The following is a 12,671-nucleotide window of genomic DNA, read 5'->3' on the forward strand; positions in this document are numbered from 1 at the left end:
AAATTATACTTTAGTTTGTATAATACTATGCCTCATCTCTAAATTCATTTTTTATGTTTTTGTATCTAGTAATAAAGAAAAAGTGAACACATAAATATAATAATTCGACAGTAGAAAATAAGTTAAGGGTTAGATAAAATATTTTTCACATCTTTTTACTCATAATATCATATATTAAATTGTCAGATAAATTTCATGTAGTTGCTTTAGTAATTGATGATATTTTTATTAATAATTTCTGACAAGAGTATTTTCCTTATTTAATAAAAACTTTTTTAAGTAATGTTATAAGATAAAAATGTCAAAAAAACTAGTTTTCATGACTGTAATATACTATATTATTAAATGTAACATCACACCGTCACTTAATCACAACAGTTAAAATAATGCATTAAAATTATAGACAAAACAAAACGTGAAAGACCAACCAAATATGAGTCAATAATTTGAAAATAAATATCACGAAAATTTTTTGTAGAAAAATGAAAATATCAGAATTTAGTATAAAAACAAAATAAAAAAATTACATGTCCAAGATGATATAAAATATCTTTAACATATTTATAAATAATATATTATAATACAATAATTTATTACTAAATTAGTTATATTTTAACATATAAAATATCTTTAAATATTTACATTTAATATCTTATAATATAATAAATTATTATTATATTCTATTATAATTTTAAAATATTATAATATAACAACTGATTACCTAATATTTTCAAGATATAATAATTTATTATATCGAATAATAGAATATGTTTGAATATATTTATTTATGATTTATAAATAAATATGGCACTAACCATACTATAATATAAAATTAATAATAAAAATTATCTTTATATTCAATATTACTGTATCGATCTTCACTTAGATGTCAAAGAATATTTTGTAGACTCCACTTCAATGCATCTTATTAAATTTTGATAAGAAATTTTGACATTCATTGTGAGATTTATTATCATATCACAAGTCTTATGGTAATATATTAGAATCAAGGTAAAAATGATGTACTATTTTTTCCAAACAAAATTATAAAGAGACATATTTTAAGTTGTCGAAATTATTGTATGAATATCAAGTATGATATCACTAGTTTGACACAAACTTGGTAATGCAAGAAAAATTAAGCATGGAGACAATTTGACCATAATCTGAAATGATCCATAACTCATATAGTGGATTCACTCCATAAGAATATATGAACTTGATGAATTTGGTGGAAAATTGTTGTTGAGTAGAGAACATAGAATGGCACACATATAAAAATTACTTTAATTAGGCTCGAAGGGTAATACATATGTATGATACTTCAATTATACTTTGATGGCAAGACATTTGTAAGCAAATACAATATAACTTTAGATTGAAACACATATATTAAGTACTTAAAAACATCTAAAAGCATTAAGAAATGAAAGATATTCAATTACTAAAGTGTTTAAAAGCGTCAAGTATTGAAATATATATAATAATCAAAAGACACCTAGGTATCAAAGTGTAAAAAAGTGTCAAAAATAAAAAGATATATGAGTATCAAAGCATGTAGAAGTGCAAGGGATCGAAAGTTATCCACAGATTGAGAAATATCAATGAAAGATATCCATGAATTAAAATACAATTTAGTATAAAAGCGTTAAAAAACATAAAGGAATGACCTTACACTCTTTAATAATTTAAAATATGCTTTGCTGGCCACACACTCACAAACAACACATGATTCTCATAAAGTGATATATATACTCTTTTTCTTTTCATAAATTAATTTTTTTTCTTAAATTAGGTGTTTTGTCTAATAAAATTTTAACGAGACACGTTCTTCCAAGTACATATATCATTTCAGATGTACCTACATTTAAAAGTACGATTAATGGAGAACGATAACTTGTTTATTCATCAACATAGTTTACTTACATCTTATTTATGACTTCTTAGCAGAGAACTTATATACATACCCCAAAAATATTACGAAATATTTAAAAATATTTACAAATAATATCTTATTATATAATAACTAATTATCAAGTTTTCCTATGTCTAAAAAATATTATGAAATATATCTAAGATATTTACTTTTAGTATCTTATGATACAATAATTTATATATTCTATTATATTATAGTATTATAATTAATTATCGAATATCTACAAAAATATAACGATATAATAATAAATTATATAATATATTTAAAATATTATGATATGGTAATTGATTATCTAATCTATAAAAACATGATACTTAATTATAATCAAATAACTTAATATATTTGTTTATTCATAGTTTAGAAAATTTATAAATACGACGTGACATCACACGAATTACTTACAACTCAATATTTAATAATGAAAATTAAGACTCAATCTGTATTTTCTGTATGCTTATTATCTTTATTTTCTTATTAATTTAAACATTAAATAATCATTTACAGGTGAATATTTTTATATTATCACACTTAAAAGTTTATATTATTAAACAATAGCAACCTAATATTCAAAAGCAAAAGTTCTATCTCAAAATCTAAAAAAAAAAACATAATAACTAAATAAATATTATAACCTGAATTATCTTCAAACAATTTGTTTAAACAATAATATTTCACTTAATAAAACTTATTATAAAACTCAAATAAAAATAAATTCATTATATAGAGACTAATTAATATTTCATTAAATCAATACTTCAATCTATCATATTTTATATTTTATTTAAAATAAAATAAAAGATAAAAATCATTTGTATAAAATACATGATTTTTTTAAAAAAATCTTTCTTATCTCTACGTGTTCCTTGATTTATATCCACGTCACGTAAGCGTAAAGTAGTACGTGTTGGATTAAAATATGAATAAAAAATGGATAGTTGAGTTGATGGTGACAAAACAATAATAATTAAAGATTTGAAGCAACGTGGATTGTTGGAATTGTTTCTTTCCATAGGTGTCGAGAGAAAGTGGTGTTAAAACATAACCTGGGATTTCAACTCATAATAGTGCCTGAATTTGGAATCCACCATGTTTGATTGCTTCCGCGAATTGCTCATTTGTCATTCTATACTTTATGCACTCATTATCATTCTTCAAAACAAATCACAATAAAAGAGAACTCCATTATTTTTTATTAAAAATTTTATTCAAAATAAGAAAAAAAAACATGGCCTATAAAAACATGTTTATTTTTTTCTCCTAACAAATTTAGTAGTTGCTGGTGACGGTGGAAACGAATTCATTGGAACACGTGGAAGATGCCACCTGCAAGTTTTTGGGGTCTATTATTAATTATTGTACGGATTAAAAATGAAAAAAATAATCAAAATTATTATAACTGTGTTTAAACAAATGATATAAATTGGTAAAAATATTATATTATTTATGCCTTTTATCAGCTGTGTAAAGACAATGAATATAACAACGTCCATATACTAGAAGACAAACTTTCGAATAGGATCAATGCTCAACACAAGTGGTAAAAAATATAATAAATTCAAACTATCCAGTTATAGGTTTACACCTATGGTAGAGAGAAATATCACAGATATTAATCATTTAAAGCCTCTTACAGATATATTAAAAAATAGTTTAATTAAGTTTTAATTATATTTTAAATGTGTGTATTTTAATTGATTTTTTATTAATTCTTTTACTATTAGATATTTAAAATTTATATTTTTTAATTAAATATTTATCATTTAATTTTGTTATTAATAGGTTTACGTGATTATTAAATTGTATTGTCGTTTTATAAATTAAGAAATATAAATTTTTGTAGTCAATGTAAAATAATAATAAAAATTTATTTTATCTGACTTGTAATGTCACCAAGATAATATATACATTGCTTAATCAACAAAAATGAAGATTGAGCAACAAAAATTTAATTAAAAAATATAAAAAATTCGAGTCTTTAATTAACAAATTTTTAATTAAAAACACTTATATTTTATAAACACTATTTTAAGAGAAAAATATATCAAAATTAGTTTCTTTATAATTTAAAAATAATTTATATGAATTAATTTATAAAAATTCTCTCATACATTTTTTTAATTTTATTTTCAAATTATTCATAGATACATTTTAGTTTATTTAATTTAAATTATAAATACTACTTTATACAAATTTCAATTTTTTTTTTAATTTACAAAAGATCATTTAAAATCTTCTTCTTATGGAGACATATTTATATAGAAAATAATATAAAGATACTCAAAGTCTATTAAATTGCTTAACATTTTGAAATTAGTATTCAAATATTGATAAAAATAATAATGCGCGAGTCCTCTAAAATACGTGTATCAATTAATTTATATGTTGATTGCAAAATATAGTTAGTTTTTAATTTTGTCAAATATAAATTCAATCTCATCATAATTTTAAAAAGATAATCTTATAACAAAAAAATTACTATTATAGTTTATTTATATAATCTATAACGCAACGTCGCAGTTCAGAAAAGCTAAGTCCTAATTCAAAAGATTTCTAAAAATAATCTATATTTATACTTTCAAGTGAACTTTTATAAGATATTATTAAAATGTAATTTAATCTGTCATAGGTTTGAATTATAATTCAATGATAATATAGTGAAGTTATAAAAAAAAACTTAAAAAAATTGTTTTTTAATATATATATATATATATATATATATATATATATTTATTTATTTATTTTTTTATTTATTGTTAAAATAAAGAAGGGCAAAGAGAAAACAGTGGGTATCAATATTGTCATTCTTATTGACCTTTAGGTTATGCCAAAAAAATTAAAGCCAAGCTGACCTTAGCTTGTAGGCTCCATCATATGTGAAAAATTCCCACATTTCATGAACAAAATTAGTCCATAAAGTAAAAGAGGAGGCATTACCACGACCACGTTGTTGCAGCTCTTGAGCAAGCATCTTCACTTTTTTCTGAGTCCCTTTGCATCTTCAACTTTCTGAACAACTTGTATCATCGTAATCAGAGATCGTCATCTCTCTCTCTTCCAAACACTCTCTTTTCTTTTCCTTTTCTATTTACTACTGCTGTTCCTGTTTAGTGGGAGTGCTCTTTTCAGGGCATTTTCTACGTCCACCCAGGTGAGGTTTTTTATCCTTTAAATAATTATAGCGAGTGTTCAGTCTTTTTTTTTTTTCATTTTTTTCTCATTCCGTACTTTTTCTCATCGAAACGAATTGGAAATTAGCGGTTTTATGTGGTCTTATTAAGTTAACCTTGTTTTGAATCATGCATGTCTGTTGCATTTATTGGTAGATTCAATCGGCGCTTTGTTTAGTCGGAATATTCTCGCCAAGTTACGAATTTACCCTTTCGCTGTCTCTAATTTTGGTCAAAGCGCAATACCTTCTTAATCCTGTCTCGAGATTTTTTTGTTATTAATTTTGGATATTTTTTTGTACTGAGAAACTGTGGTGAATCACTAGTGTCTTTGATTTGGGATTTCTTGAAATTTGTTCATTTATAATTCTTGGGGAAAGTCGGAGTTCAAAGACCCATGATTTAATTTTGGTTTCATTGTCATGATTAAAAATTGAATTTTTAGTGAGTTGTGTTTCTGAAATCAGGGACAGTTAATTCCTTTCTTGGGGGCTCATTAGAGGAATTGGGAGTTGGGAGTTGTTGAGGATGAGAAACGTGCTCCGTTGTCTGCGACAATGGCGACCAGCCTTTCAGAGGCGACATTGTGTTTTGTTCAGTGTTAATGGTGCAGAAGAATCCCCATGTCATTTTGGAAAGAGCTGTCATATTCACAGTTCAGCTTATAGAGTTATTGATACTGCTGAGACCAACTTTTTCAAAAACCATTCGTTTGTAGCAATCACGAGAGCTCTCTCGACCGATGCTGCAAAACTCAGAAACACAGGTTCTCATCTATTTTTCTCTCGGTGTGCTGGATTCAGGAGGGTTTGAAACTTATTCTCTTCTTATTTCTTTTTGTATTGGAATTTGTTTTCTAAGTTACAGAAACAACCAAAGCTGGGCCTCTTGTTGAGTATGAACGAAGAATTGCTAATGGTGAACTTGTAGAAGGTGATGCTTGCCAGGTAGTGTCTACATTTCATTTTAATGCCTAATTTCATTGATGAAATGGATTTTCCTGCTTATTTTATCGATAAAAGGTTGTTGGATATTACTATATGGATTATATACTGTGGCACTTATTCCTCAGTTGTTGCACTTATTCTTCATTTCCTTTGTTCTTTGTTTTCTTTTCTTTTGAAACAGGTTGACACTCTGTCAGAACTTCAGAGACTATATGATGAGCTTGTTGAGTCTGCTGATGTCTGCCAACTGGATCGCAATCATGAAAAACCTGTAAGGTAATCAACCATTGCTTACTTCCAGTATAGGTCTTGCATCGTGCTGATATGTCTGCTCAAATCTTGAAGCTTATTTTTCACATTTTGTTTGCCTATTTGGTTCTGAATTTATTGATCTTTTGATTTTGCAGGAGTGGGTGGCTGTGGTCTAGGCTCTTGTCACATCCTTCTTACTCACCTGTAAAAGGTTTATATCTTTTTGGAGGAGTGGGTACTGGTAAAACTATGCTGATGGACTTGTTTTTTGATCAATTGTGAGTTTGAATGAATTTATTTTCTAGTGACTTTTGTTTTCTCATTTGATGTTGTCTTGTTGCATTAGTTGCCATAGCTTTTGAACTTTCAATATAGGAAGAATATGAGGCATTTTTAGAATATACTATGGAAGTGTGTCCTTATGAGGATTTATACCTTTACTGTCTTCACCGGTTGATTCTTATCAGGCCCTCTAATTGGAGGAAAAAGAGGATTCATTTTCATGACTTTATGTTGAATGTACATAGCATGTTACAGGTAAGTTTACCCAACCTGTTAATTTCCCGTCAAATGTTTTTCTTTTCTTTTCTTTTTGGTGGATAAAAGAGGCAAATCTATTTATTGTGATACATCTTACACTACAGTTTTCCCAATATAGTTACTGTTGATAATAAATCCAAGTAACCTACAGTCGAATTGCTTTACTTGTGTCTATTTTTGTGGTTGGAATTTGCTTTACAGTCGAATTTATTACTTAATACAGGGGGACAGTGCCAATAATTATGTATGTTTTTGCAAAGGATTTGTTTGAAAATCTTCGTAAGACAAAAAAGATGTCTTATGCTTTGAGCATTAATTGTTTGTTTCCAGTTTCCAGAATGATGTTGTCTTTGTATGTTTAATTGGCAAACAGAATAAGATGAAACCTATCTCAGATTTCCTATTGTTGTATCCTTGTAGAAGCACAAGGGGTTGTCAGATCCACTTGATGTGGTTGCAGGAGAGATTTCTGATGATTCAATTTTATTATGCCTTGACGAATTTATGGTAAAGTTTTAGCATAACATTTATTTATTTTGTGATAATAGATCATGCAAACTTTTTGATGCTATGTCTTGGAATTGTTGTTTGGTTTTTCAATAGGTAACAGATGTAGCAGATGCATTGGTACTAAATCGCTTGTTTAGACATTTGTTCAACAAAGGCATTGTAAGTAATATAGCTGTGTGGTGGTCTGTCAAAACAATAATTGTGGGATTATTGCCTAATTAATTTCAAACATTCGTGTGTTTCAATGTGCTTGAACACGAGTATAGATTCTAGTAGCCACATCGAATCGTGCACCAGATAAGCTGTATGAAGGTGGACTGCAGAGGGATCTCTTTCTACCCTTCATTGCATCACTGAAGGTATGTTTCTGTGTTAGATTGGCTTTCCAAGTCCATTGCTACATCTGCTTTGTGGAATTCGGGTGTGTACTGTGGAAGAAAGCAAGGAATAAAGACATATTTATATTTTTGTCTTTGTAATTGCCTATTATATGTTTTCTTATGTTATTTTCCCCTTTGTTATTTCCTAATACATGTATACTCCTGTAGGAAAGATGCGTAGTACATGAGATTGGTTCATCAGTTGACTACCGCAAAATGACTTCGGTATGATGAGGAATCTTATATATGTAAGTGCACTAATCTCAAATTGTTGTTTTTTTAATTGATTTTCTGCAAATTTGGATTGTAGGGCGAAGAAGGATTCTATTTCGTTGGGGGAGACTTATCTGGATTTCTCAAGCAAAGGTTTCAACAGTTGATTGGAGAAGGTACAGCTACTCCCCAAGAAGTAGAAGTAGTTATGGGAAGGAAACTGCAAGTATGTACTAAATTGATACTGGACACATTGAGCACACAATCGTGGTTATAATCAATTTTAAGCTGTGCTTGTTTTCTGCATTAGGTTCCATTGGGAGCTAACGGATGTGCCTATTTTCCTTTCGAGGAACTTTGTGACAGACCTCTTGGGGCTGCAGACTATTTTGGGTTATTTAGTAAGTCATTTTTGAGTGAACTTTCTCATTCATGCATACATACATTTTTTGTGTCCTATCCAGAAGACAGGGTACAGTTTTATTGTTTGCTATGAATTGCACATGGTAATGATAAAAGTAACAATGCTTTGAATATGTTAAAACCAAAAAAAATGATTTATTTTTTGTGTAACTTCATTTATTCTCATTGTGGGAAGTTTGGTATCCTCAGCTTCTAATGTAAGAACAATAAATCGAAGTTCTCACAGGATATCAATTTTGTTTTCAGAGAAGTTCCACACGTTGGCTTTAGAAGGCATTCCAATTTTTGGGCTTCACAATAAATCAGCTGCACATAGATTTGTCACTTTAGTTGACGTAAGTCTCTTGCCATTCTAAATGGGTTTTCTGTATATAAAACTTTATTTGTTGTGAGTTTCATTAGCATATTTTATCAAAACCTTTATATTGTAATATTTCATTCTGCCCACGGAATGACCTTGCTATCAGTCGTTCCCTTGCTTGTTGACTCTAGTATCATGCAGAGACGAATGCTAGAGCACATTTTGAATGTTGCTATCCACTCTCTATTGTTGAGTGGATTTCACTTCCCATCCCAGGTTCCTTGCGATAGTAGTGTGTCAGAAGTGTATTGTTATCATTTCTCTTATGTATATTACTCTCACTCTGAATAACTGAGTGTGTTTTTCTCCATCTAGCTGAGTTTGTTCCTGTGAATCTTGATATTTATAAATATTCCTTATATGGCATAAAATGTGGGCTTTTTCTACAAAAATAAAGAATAAAATTCTGCTTGTGTTTCCGAAACATCGAACAACCAAGAATTCTCATAACGTGAAGCTTAGGAATAATTACATTTAAATGAATTATCATATTCTTTTCCATTACCCTCTAGGTTTCTTTTTCCCAGCGTGAGAAGAATAATTTGCATTTTTCACTGTGATTACAGGTAATATACGAGAACAAGGCCAGACTATTATGTACTGCTGAGGGGACTCCTCAAGATCTCTTTGAAAAAATAGTAACAATATCTGAAGCTAAAAATATGGCTCCCAGAACCTCTTCAAGATCAAGGAAAAATGATGATTCTAATCTTTGCGTGGATAATGAATTGGGGTTTGCAAAAGACCGCACCATTAGTAGGTATGGTATATCTCTACGCAAAACAACTAGTAATATTTTTTTGTAACAATTTAGTGATGCCAATTGGAATATCTCGCCTTTTAATATTACTTATATGATCATCTAAGATCGAGAAAAACTATAGATTGAGTACTAGCAATGCAATTGAAGTTGCACCCTTAAATTTGTGAAATAGAGAAGAAAACTAGGATGTTAAAGAACTGGATAATGGTCGATGTGCAATAATAGGAGCCGACAGCCGCCCTTTATTCATCAGTATATTTTTTCATAGAAATATTCAAGCACTAAATCTCTTACCTCAACCTAAGATGTACATCCAATCTCCGGGATCTTGTAAAGTGTTGGTTATCAGGGGTACAAATGGAGTGAGAAGTGATGTACCTGAAACAACAATCTCAACACCTGAGATTTGGTATCTGAGTGTACTAGAGTAGAATTGAAACTGCTTTTGCCTGCAGTATATTATGAGTCAGTTGCAAAGATGTCTCTAGTGATTCAGGTACATAGGTTTACACCCATAGGGATCTAGCCGGTTTTGGGATTGATTGGCATTGGGTTATTCTGTTTTGACATTACCAAGAGCTAAAAGAAATATGAGCATGGAAATATATCATACAGTTACCAAGATAATCACAACTCTTCCTTGTAACAGGTATGTATTTGTTGCAATTACTGATTGTGATATAAATTTAATGCAGATTGACAGAGATTAACAGCAAGGAATATTTACAGCATCATGCTGCCATGTTATCAGAAAAGAAGGAAAGTATGGATCAGAATGCCCTTGAAGCCTGAAGAAAGCATCGAAAACTTCTTCATATTTTGGTTCCTACTGTTGTAGCTTATGGTGTGAAAGTGGAGTAAATTGATCGTGAGCAACCAAAAATTTAAAACAAAAAGAAATCCATATGCAGCGCATTATGATTTGGCTGAGTTTGGTTCTTATTGTTGCCTCGTTAATTTTCAATAAAAAGCAAGTGTAGAGAGCTTTATATTGCCACCTGCACTGGAAGAGAGATGTTAGATAGTATCAATTAGTTACTAGCATATCCAAAAATGTATAATCTGTGTAATGCAAAAATTCAAATAATTTATATGGATGTTGATCTTCCTATCTACATTCATTTATTTTTAATTTTTTCGAAGTTTCAATCATTATATTCATTGCTTTTATAAATAATATTCCCCATGTCAAGTCAGTTTGTTCTTACATGCTAGATGAAACCTTTGATTCCCACCAATCAATGGATTTGATATTCATAATAACTGCCTGCACTTTCTACTAACTGTAAAAAAGTGAAAAGATATAACTTAATCTGAGTCTCTTCTCTTGCACTCTTTGGTTACATTTCCTATGAGCACTCTTGGGTCTTTTGCTTTTCTTTGAAGAATATTTCTTCTTTCTCCAAAATCACTGCACAGTTGTGGCTGACTTCTTTTTTAACTTCCGGATAGCTTAATCCAGAAAATTCCTAGATTATTCGATCAGACACTTTTCAGATATTTGTTCCAGAAATGATTTGGAAGATTTTCAGATCGAGAACACTGATCTCACTATTCCATAATATTCTGTAAGAAAAAAAAAATCTTAATTCATGTTCAGAATTGTCCAATTAAGAATGATTACCTTTTTCTTATAAATATTTTATGGACTGTTTATTATCAGATGATCCGAAAACCAGTCAGTCACTAAAACAAATAAAAGCTCATTGATATTAACTTTCGTAATTTTTGCAACTACCAAAGGGGAATTAACTTTAAATCATCAGTAAAGCTCACAGCAATCCTTAAACTTGTAGTAATAGAGGATAAACTTCTAATGAAGTCAAAGAAAAAACACACCGGCAAGTAAAAAACTAGGAAGAAGGCACCATTCAAATAAAACATAAAGAGTAAAATAATCATTTGAAAAATTAGGGAACATAAAGAGTAAAATAATCATCTGAAAAAATTAGGGGTGGAGGAAGCAAAAGTTTCTCGTTTTAGTTTTTGAACAAGTGGAGGAAGAAGACACTTGTTCTTCTTTGTTCAGATTTTACAAATGCAAATTTTATAAATGTTGATAATATATATTAACATTATAAAATAATGTTTTTCATTGTTGATTTTTTTTTCCAAATTTGTCTTTGGTCAGTTCTCTAACTTTCGAAAATGTTGTTTTAATATCTGTTATACTTAAAATTTAACATTTAAAGATAACTTTTTATTATTGCAAAATTGATAAAAAGGTTAAAATTCATATAATATTATATTCATATTGTTATGTTTAAATTTAACATGTTATGATAGCTTTTTTCTGTCACAAAACTATATTAAACGTCTAAGGGTGTTTCTCCCTCCACCACCACCCTATACTTCCTCCACCTCCCTACATTATTTTAAATACAATTATATTCTTAAGTTAAAAAGATTTTTACTTTTACCCTATTTTAAATAATTTGAAACCCTAATTTTACTTTTTCATCACCCACCCACGGAACTCTCTTCCCCTTTCTCCATTTTCGTTTCACCTCCCCACCTCCTACACTTTCATTCCTTTTTCTTTCCAGTTTTTTTTTGTTTGAAAGCTTCCATTGCCGCCGTGGTGTGAAAGAGCGTCGCCGCCATGGTGTGGAAGAACATCGAAGAGCGTCCAGAACATCAACCAGCGTGAGGAAGTATACATCAACGGAGGTGACATCGTTCAACAGATGTCCCCTAATAAAACAAACTCTAAAATAAAAAAAAGTAACCTTTAAACGGAGGTGACATCTTCAACGGATGTCAACATCCGTTGGAGGATACATCCGTTGAAGGATGTTGATATCCGTTGAAGGATGTCACATCCGTTTACGTTTTTTATTTTAGGGTTTTATTTGAAGGTTTATTCGAATACGATGAAACACGACACGCACTGCACCACGAGAGCGACACTGCACCATGAGAGGGAGACTCCTTGATAATTCTTTCCACCACCACCAACCTTTGCAACTTGTAGTATCTCACAACGACGAAAAAAAGAGAAGAAGAAATATACTGTTAAAATGAAATAAAAGTATTTTATTCATGTACGGGACTATATTAGGTTATTAGTGAAATAGGTTGCGAATGGATAAAATTAAAAAATATTAACCCTAAAAATAAAATTTTACGGAACAAAATAGTAAAGAAGAGGTGAAAGGAGAAAGGTGTGATGGTGGAGG

The 12,671-nt window shown here is 29.5% G+C and overlaps 1 protein-coding gene across 2 annotated transcripts; it reads left to right on the forward strand.

The window, feature by feature from the left end:
* The first annotated feature begins 4,807 nt into the window (after window positions 1–4,807).
* Window positions 4,808–10,647, forward strand: LOC124844905 (uncharacterized). Of its 2 annotated transcripts, none has more exons than XM_088105261.1 (15): window positions 4,808–5,084; window positions 5,571–5,869; window positions 5,965–6,050; window positions 6,232–6,326; window positions 6,458–6,580; window positions 6,770–6,839; window positions 7,263–7,349; window positions 7,446–7,511; window positions 7,619–7,711; window positions 7,901–7,957; window positions 8,043–8,171; window positions 8,256–8,346; window positions 8,615–8,703; window positions 9,296–9,489; window positions 10,188–10,647. In XM_088105261.1, exons 2-15 carry the CDS (start codon window positions 5,632–5,634, stop codon window positions 10,282–10,284), a joined length of 1,515 nt encoding a protein of 504 aa, XP_087961387.1. In that variant the 5' UTR covers window positions 4,808–5,084; window positions 5,571–5,631; the 3' UTR covers window positions 10,285–10,647. The 2 variants fall into 2 exon arrangements, with proteins under 2 accessions (XP_087961387.1, XP_087961388.1); XM_088105262.1 differs by having other exon boundaries at window positions 4,809–5,084; window positions 5,971–6,050.
* Window positions 10,648–12,671: the final 2,024 nt, after the last annotated feature.

Source organism: Vigna umbellata, chromosome 1, assembly GCF_029865625.1.
Source record: "Vigna umbellata cultivar VRB3 chromosome 1, Vumbellata_1.0, whole genome shotgun sequence".
NCBI lineage: Eukaryota > Viridiplantae > Streptophyta > Magnoliopsida > Fabales > Fabaceae > Vigna > Vigna umbellata.